Source organism: Saccharomyces eubayanus, chromosome XIV (assembly GCF_001298625.1).
Source record: "Saccharomyces eubayanus strain FM1318 chromosome XIV, whole genome shotgun sequence".
Lineage (NCBI taxonomy): Eukaryota > Fungi > Ascomycota > Saccharomycetes > Saccharomycetales > Saccharomycetaceae > Saccharomyces > Saccharomyces eubayanus.
This window is the reverse complement of record NC_030973.1, coordinates 113,355-132,865: the sequence shown is the minus strand read 5'-3', so window position 1 is coordinate 132,865 and position 19,511 is coordinate 113,355. Positions and strand designations below refer to the sequence as shown.

General features: G+C 40.7%; 6 protein-coding genes across 6 annotated transcripts; 4 read left to right on the top strand and 2 right to left on the bottom strand.

Annotated features, from left to right (window-relative positions):
* Positions 1–151: 151 nt before the first annotated feature.
* Positions 152–922, bottom strand: LYP1 (lysine permease; the record flags this gene model as incomplete). Its single annotated transcript, XM_018367502.1, has 1 exon — positions 152–922. The coding sequence occupies one exon, from the start codon at positions 920–922 to the stop codon at positions 152–154; it is 771 nt and encodes a 256-aa protein (XP_018219626.1).
* A 3,043-nt stretch (positions 923–3,965) lies between these two features.
* Positions 3,966–4,652, top strand: ALP1 (arginine permease ALP1; the record flags this gene model as incomplete). The annotated part of the gene is made up of 1 exon (XM_018367501.1): positions 3,966–4,652. One exon carries the CDS (start codon positions 3,966–3,968, stop codon positions 4,650–4,652), a length of 687 nt encoding a protein of 228 aa, XP_018219625.1.
* Positions 4,653–5,151: 499 nt separating this feature from the next.
* BNI1 (formin BNI1) lies at positions 5,152–10,992 on the top strand (the record flags this gene model as incomplete). Its single annotated transcript, XM_018367500.1, has 1 exon — positions 5,152–10,992. One exon carries the CDS (start codon positions 5,152–5,154, stop codon positions 10,990–10,992), a length of 5,841 nt encoding a protein of 1,946 aa, XP_018219624.1.
* Positions 10,993–11,436: 444 nt separating this feature from the next.
* Positions 11,437–13,677, top strand: SEC2 (guanine nucleotide exchange factor SEC2; the record flags this gene model as incomplete). Its single annotated transcript, XM_018367499.1, has 1 exon — positions 11,437–13,677. One exon carries the CDS (start codon positions 11,437–11,439, stop codon positions 13,675–13,677), a length of 2,241 nt encoding a protein of 746 aa, XP_018219623.1.
* Positions 13,678–13,918: 241 nt separating this feature from the next.
* TOF1 (Tof1p) lies at positions 13,919–17,677 on the bottom strand (the record flags this gene model as incomplete). Its single annotated transcript, XM_018367498.1, has 1 exon — positions 13,919–17,677. The coding sequence occupies one exon, from the start codon at positions 17,675–17,677 to the stop codon at positions 13,919–13,921; it is 3,759 nt and encodes a 1,252-aa protein (XP_018219622.1).
* A 726-nt stretch (positions 17,678–18,403) lies between these two features.
* Positions 18,404–19,456, top strand: GOR1 (glyoxylate reductase; the record flags this gene model as incomplete). The annotated part of the gene is made up of 1 exon (XM_018367497.1): positions 18,404–19,456. The coding sequence occupies one exon, from the start codon at positions 18,404–18,406 to the stop codon at positions 19,454–19,456; it is 1,053 nt and encodes a 350-aa protein (XP_018219621.1).
* Positions 19,457–19,511: the final 55 nt, after the last annotated feature.

The following is a 19,511-nucleotide window of genomic DNA, read 5'->3' as shown; positions in this document are numbered from 1 at the left end:
TAATTTAACATATTATGAATAGTAAATAATAGTGATGATACTATATATAAGGTGTAGGGCCATTTTCTGAAAGAAGGCCACCCTGGCTATTGTATGTAATGAAGTGTTTTTCCTTTTTATTCTATCTTGTTTTTGAGTAATGTTTTTATGATTATGCAACGGCTGCCCAGAATTTCTCCCACAAATTCTTTGGCTCATCATCTTCCCAAATGATGGCTTCAATTTCTCTTCTGTCAGAATCGATATCAATATCTTCCAGTTTCCAAATGAATCTACACTTATAGTACATCTGGCAACCAGCAAACACGACGGCCAAAAGAATTAAAGAAATGTAGGACGTAAAGAATTCGGCCACTTTGAATGGACAGAATGCTTGAAACCCTTGAATGAAAATGATGACGGTGACGAAAAAGGACGCGTAGTAGGCACCGTAGGGCATGAATTTAGCCTTGAAGGGCAAATCATCACGAGAGATACCACGCTGTTTCAAAGCTTGCATGAATCTGACGTGTGCTAAACTAATGAATAACCAAGCGCATAACCCAGCCAAAGTAGAGATGTTGATCAACCAGTTGAATGCGGTGTTGGCGTTATTGTTGACAACCAAGAAGGCCAAAAGACCCAATGCAGCTGTAGACAACACGCCATAGTATGGAACACCCTGCTTAGTGACGTATCCAAATTGCTTTGGAGCGTTACCGGTCTGGGCCAAAGAGTACAAAACACGGGACCCAACGTAAACGTTTGAGTTAGCAGCAGAGATAACAGTGATCAAGACTATAGCGTTGAAAATGTCTGGCAAAGCATAAGTACCGGCGTTTTGAATGGAAATGACAAAGGGTGATGATGCAATGACAGCAGAGCTGGCAGACAGACGTTTGTCATTGTATGGAACCAAGAGTCCAATGAAGAACAAAGACATGATATAAAATAGTACAATCCTGAAGACAACTTTATTGATAGCTCTAGGGACAGTCTTTCTTGGGTTAGCCGCTTCACCAGCAGTGATCCCGACCAGTTCAGTACCTTGGTAGGTGAAGGCGGCGTTGATCAAAGAGGAGACCCAACCGAGAAAACGCCCYTCGYTTTTGTYACTRGARATGATACCRGGCCCCCAAGCGCCTGGGTTTCTCCAGTACCTRAAWCCRATRGGWCCWTSMKGSKRYCCRSCACMAMMWAYKAYSMAGRMSKAKWWKAKWWWSMMCMYRAKSRSCRMGAYWWYMWYYRWKGMRRCMMWRMAWWMMWMSWMMYCMYMRWMKTWCWYSRSSRRRAAMWTSWTYAWMRTWRTMAGSASSCAMMAKAWRRCWAYSMWMMMMSCYRAMRGRRSYWYMKYWKYYSWSYAWTMMWKGAYKWKSYSWMYYASTRMRRMTWSYWCSRSMKMSRWSRTGRMSCAMYWSRACMRSYASWWSWWAYMGYYGKYRRYRSCGMMMRSRGSWGRYRRMAASMWCYTYKRGRMRAMKRYRRWGRAYGASGWCRYSRSRRKWAWKRWKGYSRYYWYMYCYMSCRRCKRWKKCRYSAMSKARWMMAYRRYRSYYMYSAWRAWWWWAKMSRWYAKSRRSSCGMCRRSGSSKSCMKYGYKCRSSRGSGKSGRRMYRMYMMCKAWWAKRMSRSYMSYGMYRRTRSYMCCKMSYRSRRYMATMMYMMYKWKWYKCYGCTKCWWSRMKYTCCKWWYMWSCTYSYSYKSKWRSKKMKYTKCCKCYTYKWMWTCKTCMKYWSYWRYMYMRTSMKMGGCWRYKMKRGMCSYCGRKRMMKMSTKTSYRWYGKAMTKKACGTCWMCMAKSKYSYCMTCYTKYATYRWSSYGWTSKWSKTYWYYWSRTWKYRMKSCTYYTYGKCCAYGSMRWWKKCSACMKKYTTRYTSMYKRYAWYWAYCRCCKYSMTKTSRTKTTSYMKCTGATKWRTWSWKKYRKCYYRYRYAMKMKRMWMKWMRRAAGWTWSMWRMKMYKCRTMCCAWKWSKWKKRYRWWAWKMAWYYWCYRRASWWSSCYAKAYRYAYKGYRTRWYMWSWAKWYTGYWSKCGYTSCRYTTSYYYGGMKYYRTWTYRYCTWWRKWSWMRKMKGCWGAKKGMSRASTWYKKYKAWGTKCWSYKMMGRSKYSKTKWYAAAWARSRACCWWRCWMRMKWAMWKSAYCKCWTRAYKRTYWTYWWWWRWMWWWCSWYWTWSSSMGGSRKYKMSMCSMAWWWWWKSMWYKYWWYTYKYYWYSTKYSSRARWARKGCSMWWSGSYGYRCGYTWCYKKWWMMRMCGRARAGMRRSWWYWGKCWYSMGSMYCWMYCSCMWRCKRCRKSMRKWKSYGRGKMMSRKWKYWKYSTMYKWSTACCSCAMYGSKMSSSRSRYAKCSSMYWCTCWYWMCKSRYMYTSCKTYRSAYTTRMMRKWYYCMMYWYKKYRCKSWYCYWYYMSRSWMKWSYSKRRWRGRWSMGYRMMRWRKKGRRWMYKKYAARTSYRAMGSARKRYSMGKWRWGAGWRKSSGMTRYSYSSSKMSCRKTGSGGTASWMRKASRMWRMWMYSKKMCYCRSMWMYKSMYGYMGYWKGSGRKWGRKSCKSRWGMCWRWWSYYKCTYTYCGKYKKWWMMRGWARCGYRCRSCSWWKSGCMYTWYTYSSRMASRWRRMRARWWRMRWKSMWWWWWTKSGKSKMRMYSCCKSSSWAWRWSGWWWKWYWWWWRAWRAYMRTYAWGMGRTSMWKTWMKYKWGYWWGGTYSYTWTTTRWMAMSRMSYCKKMRSWGMACWTMRMMRWASTYSKCMMTCWGCMKMYKWSWMYWWAGRYRAWAYRRMKCCRRRSAARYGSARCGMSWRCARWMTWSWKRWYAYRCMRTRYRTMTRGSSWWSTYYRGWRRWTKMWTWWYRYMMWMSWMWTGGKAYGMRKMKYWKSWAWCTTYYKWMKWKYMKMKTRYRYRRGMYRMMWSWAYWMATCAGMKRSAAMAYSAMAKSRMGGYGRTWRWTRYMRKSARYAARMMKGTSGMMWWYKSCRTGGMCRARRAGSMKYRMWAYSWRRWRAMSWMSAWCRSSWYRATRMARGAKGRSRMSMTKGKWGACGTMMAKTMCRWYRSAMASKMKKYMYCGRSGKCYMKMRYWGCCKMKSAYKRKRYWRSWRMKGAMGAWKWMRARGMGGMARMKMMSYWMSMRSRSRAGSWKRWWMGGARMKYSWWGMAGCRGMRWMWMRKKRKKATKRYYSYRSKMGGKRSYAYYRKCRSKRSYSKYMTWWTMGKKRKYRKYYCSMCSCYSSYGMRCRMKGSMSSCSYYGKCGSSYYSMTRWYSKMTWWWWTYWTSRKRRSYRYYRTKKWYTMSKTSRYGMMWYMGYYGSKRGRKRWRRYSRCMWYMWTWMYYSYSRYGWCSTCRTYCWYYRYMKTYKYCYMRARGWKSTTKYYRYCWSCYSYKKKCGSYRYYRMCRRCKRTWWSWWSTRSYKGTYSWRKTGSKYCAYSWYSKMKSYSGWRSWAKYYKYASTRRKWSRSMWMRTCMWKKAWTRSWSRRMWRMKRWRSYYCYKTYRGSKKKKWKSRTWGYYWTMTKKTGSSTSCTKAYWAYKWTRAWSAWKTTYYYSSYSRWGWAMKWYKRKGRKKWSKWKKWWTKYWKKGYYKCMWYRRWKRWWRTCKYGSYSMTYRKGKKSWWWMTMWWMTMSKYCTKSRTMRTWKKTKGTGSYGGRYMSCMKSAWGGWCCYATYGGWTTYAGGTACTGGAGAAACCCAGGCGCTTGGGGGCCYGGTATCATYTCYAGTRACAAAARCGARGGGCGTTTTCTCGGTTGGGTCTCCTCTTTGATCAACGCCGCCTTCACCTACCAAGGTACTGAACTGGTCGGGATCACTGCTGGTGAAGCGGCTAACCCAAGAAAGGCCGTCCCAAGGGCAATTAAGAAAGTTGTAGTCAGGATTCTAGTCTTCTATATCCTCTCTCTGTTTTTCATAGGCCTCTTGGTTCCGTACAATGACCCGAAGCTGGACAGTGACGGATCGTTTGTCTCCGCATCCCCCTTTATGATCAGCATCGAGAATTCCGGCACTAGGGTTCTCCCAGACATATTCAACGCGGTTGTACTGATCACCATAATCTCTGCGGGCAACTCCAACGTGTATATCGGCTCAAGGGTCCTGTACAGCCTATCCAAAAACAGCTTGGCACCCAAGTTTCTGTCGATCGTTACCACGGGCGGAGTCCCCTACTTTGCCGTTTTGGCGACATCCGTATTCGGATTCCTGGCTTTCTTAGAGACTTCTGCAGGCAGTGGCAAGGCCTTCAACTGGCTGTTGAACATCACTGGTGTGGCAGGTTTTTTTGCATGGCTGCTGATTTCGTTCTCGCACATCCGTTTTATGCAAGCGATAAGCAAACGCGGAATATCGAGGAATGATCTGCCTTACAAGGCCCGCATGATGCCGTACCTAGCTTACTATGCGTCCTTTTTCATCGCCCTGATAGTTCTGATCCAAGGATTTACCGCATTTGCGCCCATTTTCCAGCCTGTAGATTTTGTCGCCGCATACATATCGGTCTTCCTGTTTGTGGCAATCTGGATCACATTCCAGGTTTGGTTCAAGTGTCCCATAATCTGGAAGTTGCAGGACGTCGACATAGATTCCGACCGCCGTGAAATAGAGGAGCAGGTATGGATAGAACCCTTACACAAAACCAAATGGCAGTGCGTGTGGGATGTCCTTGCATAGCCCTGTAACAACTGTGTAGTCACTCATATACTTACTTACCTGGCATATCCCATCAACCTTTTCTACTGTGACTTCTCCTTGTTTGATTGTTTTAGCCGCCGAGAGTCATCGCCCGCAATTTCCATAACTTACCCGGTGGACGCTAGTGTCAGGTTTTTGACGTGGAAGAGGCAAGAAGAGAAAAAACAGATGTGGAAACTGTAATCCCTTTTACAAACAATAGCATGGACGCTTCCCGGAGACAAGAGGACACTGACGGCTGTGTGGTAATCGTTTTCCGTATCAATCATAAGGTGGTAGTTCTTTTACCTTCCTTCCTTCCTTCCTGATTTACATATCTCATACAGTTGGGCTTCTCTGCTGACTTTGTTAGCTTTTTTTTTTTTTCATTTCATCTTCCGTATTGAAGAGGAGTTATTATAACTAGACTTATACCGTGTCTGTTCATATCAGAGAAACATCCTTGAACCTTTTAAGGAAATAAGAGCGAAATAACCAAATGTTGAAGAATTCGGGCTCCAAGAATTCGAATTCGAAGGAAAGTCATTCTAACTCCAGTTCAAGTTCCGGTCTTTTCCAAAACTTGAAGCGCCTGGCTAATTCAAGTGCATCGAATAGTAATGTCACCGCTCCGAACAATGCATCAGAACAGCAGTATCCTCCCGTGGGACAGGAAACGACCACTACATCTGCATCGTCCTCGTCCTTTAGAAGGCTAAATGGACCATCCAGGTCTACATCCACTGAAGCAAGGCCACTGAACAAGAAAGCGACACTCAACACCCAAAATTTGTCTCAGTACATGAATGGTAAAATAAGTACCGATGCGCCAATATCGTCCCAGCATGCAAGGTCGCATTCAATTCAGTCCAAATATTCGTACTCTAAGAGGACCTCCTCTCAGGCGTCTAATAAGCTAACGAGACAACACACCGGGCAGAGTCATTCTGCGGCAAGTCTTTTGTCCCTTGGCTCTTTAACAAACTTGAGCAAATTCACTACTCCTGATGGCAAAATACATTTAGAGATGCCCTCGGATCCATACGAAGTGGAAATTCTGTTTGAAGACATTATGTACAAAAGAAACATTTTCCAATCTTTATCAGGTGACAAACAAGAAGAGCTGATGGGCTACAGTACGGAAAAGAAATGGCTGATTGTGAAACAAGATTTACAAAACGAATTGAAAAAGATTAGAGCAAACACGACTTCCTCTTCCGCTGCTTCGCGTACTTCGATGGCATCAGACCAACATCCCATACTTACAGCTAATTCAACACTTTCGTCGCCAAAATCTGCTTTGATGACAAGTGCTTCTTCTCCGACCTCTACTGTATATAGTAACACTCTAAACCATTCCACCACCCTTTCAACCGTGGGCACGTCAACTCCAAAGGGCCATAATAATAAGAAAACAATGGCCGGGGGTTTGAAAAAGCAACCATCTATAAACAGTATTTATCGAGGTGGGCCTGAAATTAATACAAGCGCGTCTACTCTTCCTGGGGACAGAACAAACAGACCACCAATACATTATGTGCAACGCATCCTGGCCGATAAGCTTACGACCGACGAAATGAAAGATTTATGGGTCACCTTGAGGACAGAACAATTAGACTGGGTAGACGCCTTTATAGATCATCAAGGTCACATTGCCATGGCTAACGTACTAATGAACTCGATATACAAGACGGCGCCTCGGGAACATTTGACAAAAGAATTATTAGAAAAGGAAAATTCCTTTTTCAAATGTTTTAGAGTCTTATCGATGCTTTCACAAGGTTTATATGAATTCAGCACGCATAGACTGATGACCGATACTGTCGCAGAAGGTTTGTTTTCCACGAAGTTGGTTACAAGAAAGATGGCCACTGAAATTTTTGTCTGTATGTTGGAAAAAAAAAACAAAAACAGGTTCGAAGCGGTCTTAACAGCCCTTGATAAGAAATTCAGAATAGGCCAGAATCTTCATATGATTCAAAATTTCAAGAAAATGCCCCAATATTTCTCTCATCTAACCCTTGAAAGTCACTTGAAAATTATTCAAGCTTGGTTATTTGCTGTGGAGCAAACTCTAGACGGAAGAGGCAAAATGGGTTCCTTGGTAGGAGCATCCGATGAATTTAAAAACGGTGGAGGTGAAAATGCCATTTTAGAATATTGTCAATGGACCATGGTTTTTATCAATCATTTGTGTTCTTGTTCTGATAACATTAATCAGAGAATGCTTTTAAGAACAAAGCTGGAAAATTGTGGTATTTTACGAATCATGAATAAAATAAAATTGCTAGACTATGACAAAGTGATTGATCAAATTGAATTATATGATAACAATAAACTCGATGACTTTAATGTGAAATTGGAGGCAAGTAACAAAACATTTAACGTGGACTTGAAAGATCCATTATCGTTGTTGAAAAATCTTTGGGAAGTATGTAAAGGCACGGATAACGAGAAATTGTTGGTGTCTTTAGTACAGCATCTTTTCCTTTCCAGTTCGAAATTAATCGAAGAGAATCAGAACCCCTCCAAACTATCCAAACAGTTGAAATTAATGGACTCTTTAGTGACTAATGTCAGTGTTGCCTCAACAGCCGACGAAGAAACGAATATGAACATGGCCATTCAGCGGCTTTATGATGCTATGCAAACTGATGAAGTAGCACGTCGTGCAATACTAGAAAGTAGAACTCTGACAAAGAAATTAGAAGAAATTCAAGCAGAGAGGGATTCCCTTAGTGAAAAGCTAAGTAAAGCAGAGCACGGGCTCGTTGGGCAATTAGAGGATGAACTACATGGAAGAGATCGTATACTGGCTAAGAACCAAAGGGTTATGCAACAGCTGGAATCTGAACTGGAAGAATTGAAAAAGAAACATCTTTTGGAAAAGCATCAGCAAGAAGTTGAATTGAGAAAAATGTTAACTATATTAAACTCCAGACCTGAGGATGGTTTTGATGTAAGTAAAGGAACTAAAGATATAAACTCAAGTTTAAACTCCTCCGAAAAGGCAAATATTCAGAAGGTATTACAGGATGGATTATCGAGGGCAAAGAAAGATTATAAAGATGACTCGAAAAAATTCGGTATGACACTTCAACCCAACAAAAGGCTGAAAATGTTAAGAATGCAAATGGAAAATATCGAAAATGAAGCAAGACAGTTGGAAATGACAAACTTTGCTGAGTTTGAAAAAGAACGCCTCGAACCTCCTATAGAGATCAAAAAGCCCAAAAGGAAGCATAAAAAACATACAATCAAGAAATCTTTAGTCAAGACCCAAGGAGCTGATATGAAGAAATTAAATGATTTAAGGAGGGCCTTAGCTGAAATTCAAATGGAAAGTAATGATATTTCTAAGTTTAATGTCGAAGAACGTGTTAATGAGCTATTTAATGAAAAAAAGTCTTTGGCTTTGAAGAGATTAAAGGAACTGGAAACCAAATATAAGGGATTTGGTATCGACTTTAATGTTGAGGAGTTTATAGAAACACCTAAGAAATTTACCATAAATGAAGAAAACGATGCGGCCTATCCAAGCCTTGACCCTAAGGCATACCAAAGCAAATTAGACGAGATTAATAGAATAACAGATGAATTGTTGGATTTGCAAACTCAGGTCAAACAGGAAACTGAAGAAGACGAAGACGAAGAAACAAAATCTTTCTCCTCCAGCTCCGAAGCTGATGATGATGAAATATATCAAGATGCATCTCCAACTCAAGAAAGAAGAAGTGAATATTCAGAGTTATCTGCAGGATCAGGTCCCGGATCTTTTCTTGATGCGTTGTCTCAAAAATACGGGACTGGTCAAAACGTCACCGCGTCTGCAGGTTTGAGAGACAGTCATGGTTCGGGGCACATGCCTAGCAATGTCGAGAAATCCTTCATAAACAGGCTCAGGAAGTCTACCGTGTCTTCAGCTCCTTATTTAGAAGAGTTGACACAAAAGGTAAATAAAGTGGAACCATTGAACCAAAACAAAGATGAAGACCTATTAACAGAAAATAACACAGGGGATGAAATCTCTATTTCGGATAGGGTGCGGAAAGATGTTCAGAAACACGTTAAAAACAAAGGTCGGAAGCATTCTGACGATACGGAAGAAGGCGCCACAACAGATACAAGTTATGTGAGTGATTCTGATAAAGAAGTTGAAGGTGAAAATCCTTCTACCACATCATCGACGCTTCACCCTCCTCCTCCTCCCCCTCCACTCCCTTTGAATCTGTTCGGTAAGATTAATCAATCACCAGATAATGAAAATGAAACAGAAAACAATGCTGCTGCTGCTGCTGCTGGAGACGCTGCTGCTGCCGTTCCGCCGCCACCTCCACCTCCTCCCCCTCCTCCTCCTATGGGATTATTTGGCCAAAATAATGGAGCAACTCCTCCACCACCACCTTTACCTTTTGTATTATCTTCAACTGGTGCAGGTGCAATTCCACCAGCTCCACCGATGATGCCAGCTTCTCAAATGAAATCAGCCGTCACATCTCCGTTGCTTCCTCAGTCACCATCGTTATTTGAAAAATATCCACGTCCCCACAAAAAATTAAAGCAACTGCATTGGGAAAAAATAGACTCTACTGATAATTCCATTTGGGGATCAGGTAAGGCTGAGAAGTTTGCGGATGATTTGTATGAAAAGGGTGTCCTTGCTGATTTAGAAAAGGCCTTTGCTGCTAGGGAAATCAAATCTTTAGCCACTAAGCGAAAGGAAGATTTACAGAAAGTAACTTTCTTATCCAGAGACATTTCTCAACAGTTTGGTATCAACTTGCATATGTACTCTTCACTTTCAGTTGTCGATTTGGTCAAAAAGATTTTGAAGTGTGACAGAGACTTTTTACAAACACCTAGTGTTGTCGAATTTTTATCAAAACCTGAGATCACAGAAGTATCTGTCAATTTAGCTAGAAACTATGCCCCATATTCTACCGATTGGGAAGGCGTTAGGGATCTTGAAGATGCCAAACCTCCAGAAAAAGATCCGAATGATCTACAAAGGGCCGATCAGATTTACCTGCAATTAATGGTTAATCTGGAATCGTACTGGGGTTCTCGTATGAGAGCTCTTACGGTAGTTACCTCATATGAAAAGGAGTATAATGAGCTGCTGGCGAAGTTGAGAAAAGTTGACAGAGCTGTTGGTGCGCTTCAGGAGTCAGATAATTTACGTAACGTTTTCAACGTTATTCTAGCTGTCGGTAACTTTATGAACGATACCTCAAAGCAAGCACAAGGGTTTAAACTTTCGACTTTACAAAGGCTGACATTTATCAAGGATACCAATAATAGTATGACTTTCTTAAATTACGTCGAAAAAATTATTAGATTAAACTACCCAAATTTCAATGACTTCTTAAAGGAGTTAGAACCTGTACTAGATGTCGTCAAGGTCTCTATTGAACAATTAGTTAATGACTGTAAGGATTTTAGTCAATCAATTGTAAATGTAGAGCGCTCAGTTGAAATTGGTAATTTAAGTGACTCTTCGAAGTTCCATCCATTGGATAAAGTTCTGATAAAAACATTGCCTGTACTACCAGAAGCAAGAAGGAAGGGAGATTTATTGGAAGACGAAGTTAAGTTAACTATCATGGAGTTTGAAAGTTTAATGCAAACATATGGTGAGGATTCTGGTGATAAGTTCGCAAAGATTTCATTTTTTAAGAAATTTGCAGATTTTATAAATGAATACAAGAGAGCCCAATCACAGAATTTGGCCGCAGAAGAAGAAGAAAGGCTTTATGAAAAGCATAAGAAAATGGTAGAAGAACAGCAAAAAAGGGCACAAGAGAAAGAAAAGCACAGAGAGGTCAGAGCTTCACCCGAAGGAAATGAGGAAGAAGAAACGGAAGACAGACGTGCTGTTATGGATAAACTATTAGAACAGCTGAAAAATGCAGGCCCCGCTAAAAGTGATCCTTCGTCTGCTAGAAAAAGGGCTCTGGTTAGGAAGAAATATCTTTCTGACAAAGATAATTCGGCACAAGTACTCAACGACTTGGATAATGAAGATGGATCTATTCTCTACTCTCCGGAAGCCTCAACCCCTGACACGGATGCAGCGATCCATGCTGAATCACCTACGCCGCTTGCCACGAGAGACTTTATGAACACTCCAGAAGATTTACCATCCCCATCAAAAGCATCTGCATTGGAAGATCAAGAAGAGATCTCTGACAGAGCGAGAATGCTATTGAAGGAATTACGAGGTTCTGATACCCCAGTAAAGCAGAATTCCGTACTCGATGAGCATCTAGAAAAATTGAGAGCTCGCAAGGAAAGAGCAAACGGCGAGACGAATACAGGCAACAAGCTAAGTTTCAAGTAAGATTGAAAACAAAAAAGTCAAATCATCTAAAAAAAATACTAAAGCAGCAAAACTAGAAAATCATTCACGAAACCATTTCACCATTTATAATGATATATATATATATATAATTTCAATGTTTATAGATCACTTATGATACAGTTTGTATTCATCTTAATAGAGTACTAATTATCAATCCGCTCTATAGCGATCTTGTTTGATCACACCTGTTGCTTTTCACTACTACCCGGACCCCGTATTTCGCGTTCCTTGAAGCATCTTTAAAACATGGCTCGTTTACCTTAAATAGTGACATATAGGGCGATTCGTGTGGTAGGTTTTTCGTTGATTGTAATGTTATGATCGCTGATCTCATTTGAAAGCGTTCGGAAATTAGCTCTTTGATTTTAAATATCATTAAGACATTGTTTTGAACTGAATATCTATTTGGGAAAGACTTCAAAAATGGATGCTTCTGAGGAATCAAAAAGAATATCAATACAGGTTACATCCCTGTCTACTCAACTAATTGAGAGTGTAGATAAACAATCACATTTAGAGGAACAGCTTAATAAATCTTTAAGAACCATCGCCAGTCAAAAGTCAGCGATTGATAACTACAACCAGCTGAAAACCGATTATGATACCCTGAAACAGACATTATCAGAGAGAGATGAAGAAGTGATGAGACTGAATGGGAATATTGCCAAAGAAACTCAGCTCCGAACTAAAGCTGAGGATGAATCTGGAAAATTAAACAGAGAAGTCGAAGATCTGACAGCTTCACTTTTCGATGAAGCAAACCATATGGTTGCTGATGCTAGAAAGGAGAAATATGCTATCGAAATATTAAACAAGAGACTTACCGAACAACTACGTGAAAAGGACACATTATTGGAGACATTGACCTTACAACTTAAAAATTTGAAGAAAGTAATGCATAGTCTAGACAATGAGAGTACGGTCACAAACAACTCCGGTAGATACTCAACCATCTTAAGCGACTCCGCAACTTCTTCTAGCACTTCTTTAAACAAAGTGCCAACTTCCAACTCTTTCACTTCACAAGATATGTACAGTGGAATTGTATATTCACCAACAATATCATCTATTCGTTATGATTCAAATCTTTACAATGAATTTTTAAAATTTGTTGCTGCACTACCTCATTGTGAAAATATAAAGGCAACTTCATCAGAGTCAAAATTGATACGAAGGTTGGTAAATGATGAAATCCAACCTATACTTAAAATCGATAATGCGTCCGGAATTGGCTGGTTGGTTAAGAAAACCTTACTCTCTCTGATTATAGATGGTATGGTGGTTGTGGAACCATTAAGCGGTGTCAATGCAACCTACCAAATCGGATACAACTCAAGTAGCCCTGTGAAGCAAGCCACTTCTAATATGCCAAAGATGTTTAAGTTTCCCTTGGATTCGCCCCCAGTAGCTGTGCATGCTGCATGTTCCTTCTGTGGAGAATCCAGAGACGATATTATTGAACACGCAAGGATGTATGTGCTGAAAACGTTACATAAGTCTGATGATGGTGCGGAACACGTAACAAATACCTACCCGTTATGTCATTGGTGTTTGCTAAAGGTAAGGCAAACATGTGAAATCTTTGCATTTTTAAGATCATTAAAGGTAGGAGCATGGCATTTAGAGAAGGTAACTTTGCAAAATATTGCCAAGGGTGATTTGGAGAGGTTTTCAGAGGTCACAAAGCGAACTAAATCAGAGGGGGGCAGAGTTTCTCCTCATGATAAGATGGCTAAGCGATTGAGTTTCATGGCGGGCCTTGGCATCAACTCTTCAACAAAGAGTAAACCAAGGGTGGAAGTCCCGTCCTCCGAAATGAATGTAAAGCCGGGCCAACCAACCACTAATATTCAAAGAGCATGGGTACAGCTGTGTAAATTGCGTTGTATACTTCACTGGTCTCATATTGGCATATGGGCAGTAGATGATTCTATTTCCTCAAAAATAGGACCCTTTGTTGACGATGAAGGTACTGATGAGGGTCCAAGTGACACTGTACCAGTCCGCTTGCAAGACAAGTCATTGTGGAAGAAAAACGCGGACATACCTTTGTCGTCATCTAGTACAGATGAAAGTCAGAGGAGTGACACTTTCGACTTCGAAAGCGAAGACACAGAGAACGCAACCACAGATGAATCACCCGCCGGTGTATCTCCCTCAGATACGTCGTCCTCAGCTGCGACTACTACGAGTGGAAACTCGTCGGCAGCAGAAGAACAAGGCCATAATGAGGGAGATGATACAGTAACAAAAGATGATGAGAGTAGTAGTAAGTCGATAAAAAGACATAACGAAGAAAGTGCCACTACCAACGATAAAAAGGTTCATGAAAAGCCGAAAAGGAAAGCTTCTCAGCGTAAGATTCAAAAGAAGAAATTGCTCAGGGATTTGGATGAATTGGAAGAACAATTTAGAGAAGAAAGTACAAATGTCCAGGACGAACTCAAAAGCTCTGATGATGTCAAAGCTCAAGTTGTATCTCCAGACAATACTACTTCTACAGAAAAGGACACTAAAGGAGATGAGCGTTCAAGCAATAAATTATCAAAGTTGTCAATAAACAATGAACACAATGAACAAATAAAGGAAAACAGTCCAGGGAGAGGATTGCATGCATCTTCAAGCAACGATGACAATTTTGACGATGCCCAAGAACAACAATAGATATTTGTCTGTAAGGTATACTTTTATGTATTTAAGTGCACATTTAAGTTCATGAATTGACTATGCTGTAGAAAATTCGAGGACGTAAAATGTGGATTGTATAAATTTTACATTAATTCAATGTCCTTTGAAAGAAACTCTCATTTTTGTTCATAATCATAAAAAATATTGAAGATACGAGCTTATATGAAGATTTGATTATTGCAAGTTTCTGACAGTATTATTACAAAAAATACACATTCTATTCATCGTCACCATCACTTTCGCCTAAAATAACTTTGGATTTCTTGACGGGAAAAAGGAAAGCCTCTTCGTCTTCATCTTCGTCTTCATCTTCGTCTTCATCTTCGTCTTCATCTTCGTCTTCATCCTCTTTGTCAACCTCACTTTCTTCTAGCTTGCGTCTTTTTAGAACTTTTCTGTTATCGTCATCAGATTGGGGGTCATTGGTTGAATCGGATAATTGTGGTGAGCCCAAAGTGTCCTTTGGTTCTGTGTTGATATCATCATCAGAGAGCTCAGTATTATTTTCAGCATCAGCAGCATACATTTCAGATGCAACATGGCTTGCCAAGGAAATAAGACTTTTATCTGGTGCAAAAGAACTGGTTTCTGCTGCTCTTATATCACTAATGCTTGGTACAGATCCACCGAACAGGTTCGTATAGTCTCCCGTCGTAACACCTCCATTGGCCATTCTTTCTGCAGCAAATTTTGCAAATTGTGCATACCTATCTTCGGTCAATTGGCCATTATTTTTATCTAATAGCCACCTCATGTACGTTTCATTCTCAAAGAAGATAGGGTTCATCAAATCTTCATCATCTTCTGAGTCACTAATGAATTCTTTACTAAATACACTATGGCGCTCTTTAGTGGAATATGGTTGTTGGCCATCTTCATTATCGAAAGTCGATAAGTTGTTTCTATATGCTCGCTTCTTCCCTCTCTTTTTTTCCTTCTTTTTAGATCTTGCAATACCTTTACTGAGTTTGACGCCCTTTAGCTTTTCTGAAACATTATTGTCCAAGTCCTTGAAGTATGCTTCATCGCCTTCTGATACATTTTGATCATCGGGAATAATGTGGGGATCAGTATAGTCATAATTATCATTTCCTTCCCATCCATCTTGCTCACCATTCAAAAGATTTTCCTTTCTTGAACGAATCCTGACAAGATATGAAGAAGAAGGCAGCCCGTTTGGTGTTTCAAAAGGTGTTGACAAATACTTCTTTATCAACTCATATGACGTAGTCAAGTCAGGTATTTCAATAGCCCCTCCCAAAAAGCAAGGTTGGTTGATTTTATCAGGGATGGTGTAACCTACCAAAGACAGCAAAGCTCTATAGTCTTTATCTCTAAATAGAGGATCATTACTGAGCGTTCCTGTCAATGTGAAAAATTCGTTCGGCGGATTCGTTGTTTCTCTACCAGTATTTACATTGATACTCAGCCATGACTTGAAAATATCCAAAGTGTGAGCAATGTGTTTGAGTAATTGGTCTAGTAACTCGACTTTTCCATCGTCCAATAGTGTAGATACTAGGATACCATATTTCATATCCTGTAAAATCGAAGGTGGTAATGCCTCTTCGTCAGGAATTGGTTTAAATTGTGATATTGATGAGGCATAAAGTGATTCATTATTGAGCACATTGTATTCACCATATTTTTGATAAAAGCCAACCTCACTATTGTGTAGTGGTGGAAAAAGTAGTCCAACAAACCAAGCTGGTGATTTTTTCAGTCTTTTCTTCAACCTGGTAAGAAAATAATCTGAAAACTGACTCACATATTTTCTTGAACGAGACATCCTACTTAATCCATCAGATGAAAGCATTTCTCTCAATAATATTATTAAATCAAACCTAAATAACAATGACTGCTCTTTAACCTGAACGAATACTCTGTGAAAAAAAGAAAACACCTTTTTAATTGAATCGTCGTCAAGCTCACGGAATCTTTGAAGAAAATTGATGTAAGTTTCCACCACAAGTTCTGTCATGTAGTTACTCTGTACTTTCTGAAAATTGACCTCTACACCTCTAAAATTAGAGGTCAGGATATCCAGTGCTTCATCTCTGTCGACATTTTCCTCTTCTATCAATTTAGAAATATCATCTTCAGAAATATTAATATTCTTTCGGCGTCTTGATTTCCCTTCTACCACCAGTGTCTTGTCATCAGAATACTGTTCCAATACTTTCAACACCGAATGTGTTAGTTCAATACAGCTTTTCATAAATTGAAGTGAATGCTTGGAACCAATTTTTGGCAAGTTGGATAGTAATTGTATTCTTTCGTCGCTGAAAAGCCTGCTTACAATAAATTCTATATCATCAGAGTCTTCTTCGCTTCCTTTTGTGTAGGTGACTAGATTTAATAATTCGTTAAATGCAATCATGCCTGCGTGGGTCACTATCCAATTTTTCAGATCATATGCATTTCTTAATAGAGAAGATACTAAAATGAATGAAACCTCCCTTAATGCTTCTGAAACTTGGTTTAATTTTGTAGAGGAGTCCATTTTGCACCTCAACAATTGATAGTTGATGAACCATGCGAAGAAAAGTAAATATTCTACTTGCTCTAGAGTAACCATTCTATCTTGCTCTGTTGTAAAAGAGTTTGTTACACTATGTAATAGAATGTTAAAACCAGAATCAATAAAATTGTTAATGAATGTTTTAAAATGTTTACCATTTGATTCAGTGAAAAAGATAGCTTTACCAGTTTGAGAGTTTAACAAACTATTTGGTAAGCCCTCGGTTGCGACTGATTCACGTTTTTGAGTTATTCTTTTATTCCATTTTTTACTGTCATCCAATTTCTGCAATGCTATATTTTCATCTACAAGAGCTTGACTTCCAGAAACAGTTAGCCTATTTTTGTCTGGAGTTTGTATGGATAAAAGACCACCAAATCTTGAATGTCTTGCTGAGGTATGTTTAATAACGTTTTTTTTCATTTGGTGCTCCTTTTGTAGCAGTTTGGATAGTTCAAACCCTGCACTAGTCACAACATTATTAGTGGAGATATTTCCGTTAGCATTTGCTTGACCTGGATGGGGTTTACGCCCAGGCCGTTGAGGGAATAACAATGATTGATTAACATCTTTGGTAAGAAAAAACATGATTTCTAGCAGCGGAATATTAATAAAGTCCTGGTCGAACTCTTTGGACAATGAATTAGCCAGCGTCAAGAGTAGGCCGAATACTTTGTTTTTATGGAAGGAAGAGGTGACTGTATTTAAAGAAATATCATCCATGGAGACATTTGGCGGTAAAGTGTCAATGGAACTGATACCCTTGCTAGGCATGCTTCTCTTGGTATTTATTGTAAATTCACCTGGTTCTATAGCGATGACGTTTCTGAAAAAGTTCAGAACCAATTTGAGAACCATATTATCTCTGGGAGTTCTAGATAGTCGGTCGATCTTGATGACGCCCAGTGCCAGGCGAATGGCGGCTCTCAGTACTTTCCCATTTTCCATGGACAAAATTGCTTTTTTATATATCAGTTGATGCTTTTTCACTTCACTGTAAAGAGTGATTTGATTCGATGATGATTGTTCCGTAATGATTAAGGGCCATGTCATAAGGACTAACAGTTGCAGACAATTCATGGCAATCTTGTCGTAGTAAGCCTTGTTTCTAAACTCCCCATGCTCTGGATTATTCTTGGCTAGTTTGCTGGCGAGAGAACATTTGTTTTCCCAGTCTATCAGGATGGGCAACAGGTCATCTGTTAAGATGCGATATTCGGCCACTGCCATTGCCACATCCCATCGTTTCTGTTGATCATCCACCAGTTTAAACCACCTTTTTAAATCTTTCAGGCATGCTAAACAGTCATCGCCAAGCTTATAAGGAGGTGGCTCGATCTCGGAAGTATAATCAGGTCCGCCGATGGCAGTTGCTAATAAAGCAATTCTTGCTTTAAGCACCGTCAAAGAGAAATCCGTACCATTTGTGGCGCCGTATTGCAAAACCGCCGACATATTCAGGTGTATTCCGATCTCAAAGCTACAGTAAAGCCTACAAACTCGTTGGTATGGTCATATACTCGCCCAGCAAACCATAAGTCATTTGAAAATTTCAAGATCTTCAATTCTCTTTTTTCATCGCAAACGCGTAAAGCCATAATGGACGCGTCAAAAGATGACATAATAAAAGAGCCCGTTATGCAGATGAATAGCTTCTACGTAAAACCAAGGCATGCTAGAAATATCCACAGTATGTCTTCAAAACCAAACAGCAGGCATACTAGCAGTCGTTTCCCACAGGCTATCTTGTTGTCTTGCTCAGAAGGAATGCTGGCACTTTACGAGAACCGGCATCATTACTAACCGAAGCAAACCGAAAGGAAATGCACGGAGAAGCACATAAGACTACCTCGCACACTCTCGCACCTCCACTTTTCGGTGCTGACTTCCTCTTCCATTGATGTGAAGCCTCGTAGTTCCTCCAGAACATAGCACAGTCAGCTCTGACACTTCCCTAGGCATTTGTTACGTAGGACCGGGAGCGGACTTAAAAGTTGCGAAAGTCTTGGCAGGGGGCGGGGATATCAAGGCAATCTTTTTTCCATTTCCACTAATCTCGAGGATATAAAAAGTACTTTCTGCTGGGCCTGTCGTTTGAATCTCTAAGCTCGTGGCATGCTTTCGAATGGACACTGGGGTACGATAGCTGCTTAGTCACATATAAACGTACAAGAACGAAAAATGAGCGGAAAACCAATTGTTTTGAAATTAGGGAAGAATGCCTTTGCAGAGGAAGCGTGGAAGGACCTGGGCAGGATCGCAGACGTTATCACTATCCCTGAAACCACCACTCGAGAGCAATTCTTGCAGGAACTCAAGGACCCTCAAAGTAAGCTTTCTCGAGTACAAGTCATCACCAGAACCGCGAGAAGCGTTAACAATACAGGTAGGTTTGATGAAGAGCTGGCTCTTGCATTGCCCTCTTCTGTGGTCGCCGTTTGCCACACAGGTGCCGGTTACGACCAAATTGATGTTGAGCCATTTAGGAAAAGGCACATTCAAGTGGCCAACGTTCCCGACTTGGTAAGCAACGCTACCGCGGACACGCATGTGTTTTTATTGTTGGGCGCCCTGAGAAACTTTAGCATTGGTAATAGGAGGCTAATCGAGGGAAAGTGGCCAGAATCCGGGCCTGCGTGTGCTTCTCCCTTTGGTTACGACCCTGAGGGGAAAACCGTTGGTATACTGGGTCTAGGTAGGATCGGTCGTTGTATTTTGGAGAGGTTAAAGCCATTTGGGTTTGAGAACTTCATATACCATAATAGACACCAGCTACCTTCCGAAGAAGAACACGGTTGTGAATATGTAAGCTTCGATGAGTTTTTGAAGCGCTCGGATATCGTGTCTGTAAACGTCCCACTAAATAGTGGCACCCACCATCTAATCGATGCAGAGACCATTGAGAAAATGAAAGATGGCGTGGTTGTTGTTAATACTGCCCGTGGTGCAGTCATAGATGAACAAGCAATGACCGATGCTCTACGCAGTGGAAAAATTAGGAGTGCTGGTTTGGACGTTTTCGAATATGAGCCAAAAATATCCAAAGAACTTTTATCCATGCCTCAAGTTTTGGGCTTACCTCACATGGGTACCCACTGTGTGGAAACGAGGAACAAAATGGAAGAGTTGGTCGCTCATAACGCTAAGAATGTGCTATTGACCGGAAAAGTTTTGACTATTGTTCCTGAATTGAAAAACGAAACCTGGCCCAACGATGTTAAGCCGTTAATTTAGTTACTGTACCCTCTGTCTTTTTGTTCCTTTCTAAAAAGCAACAGTATCATTATAC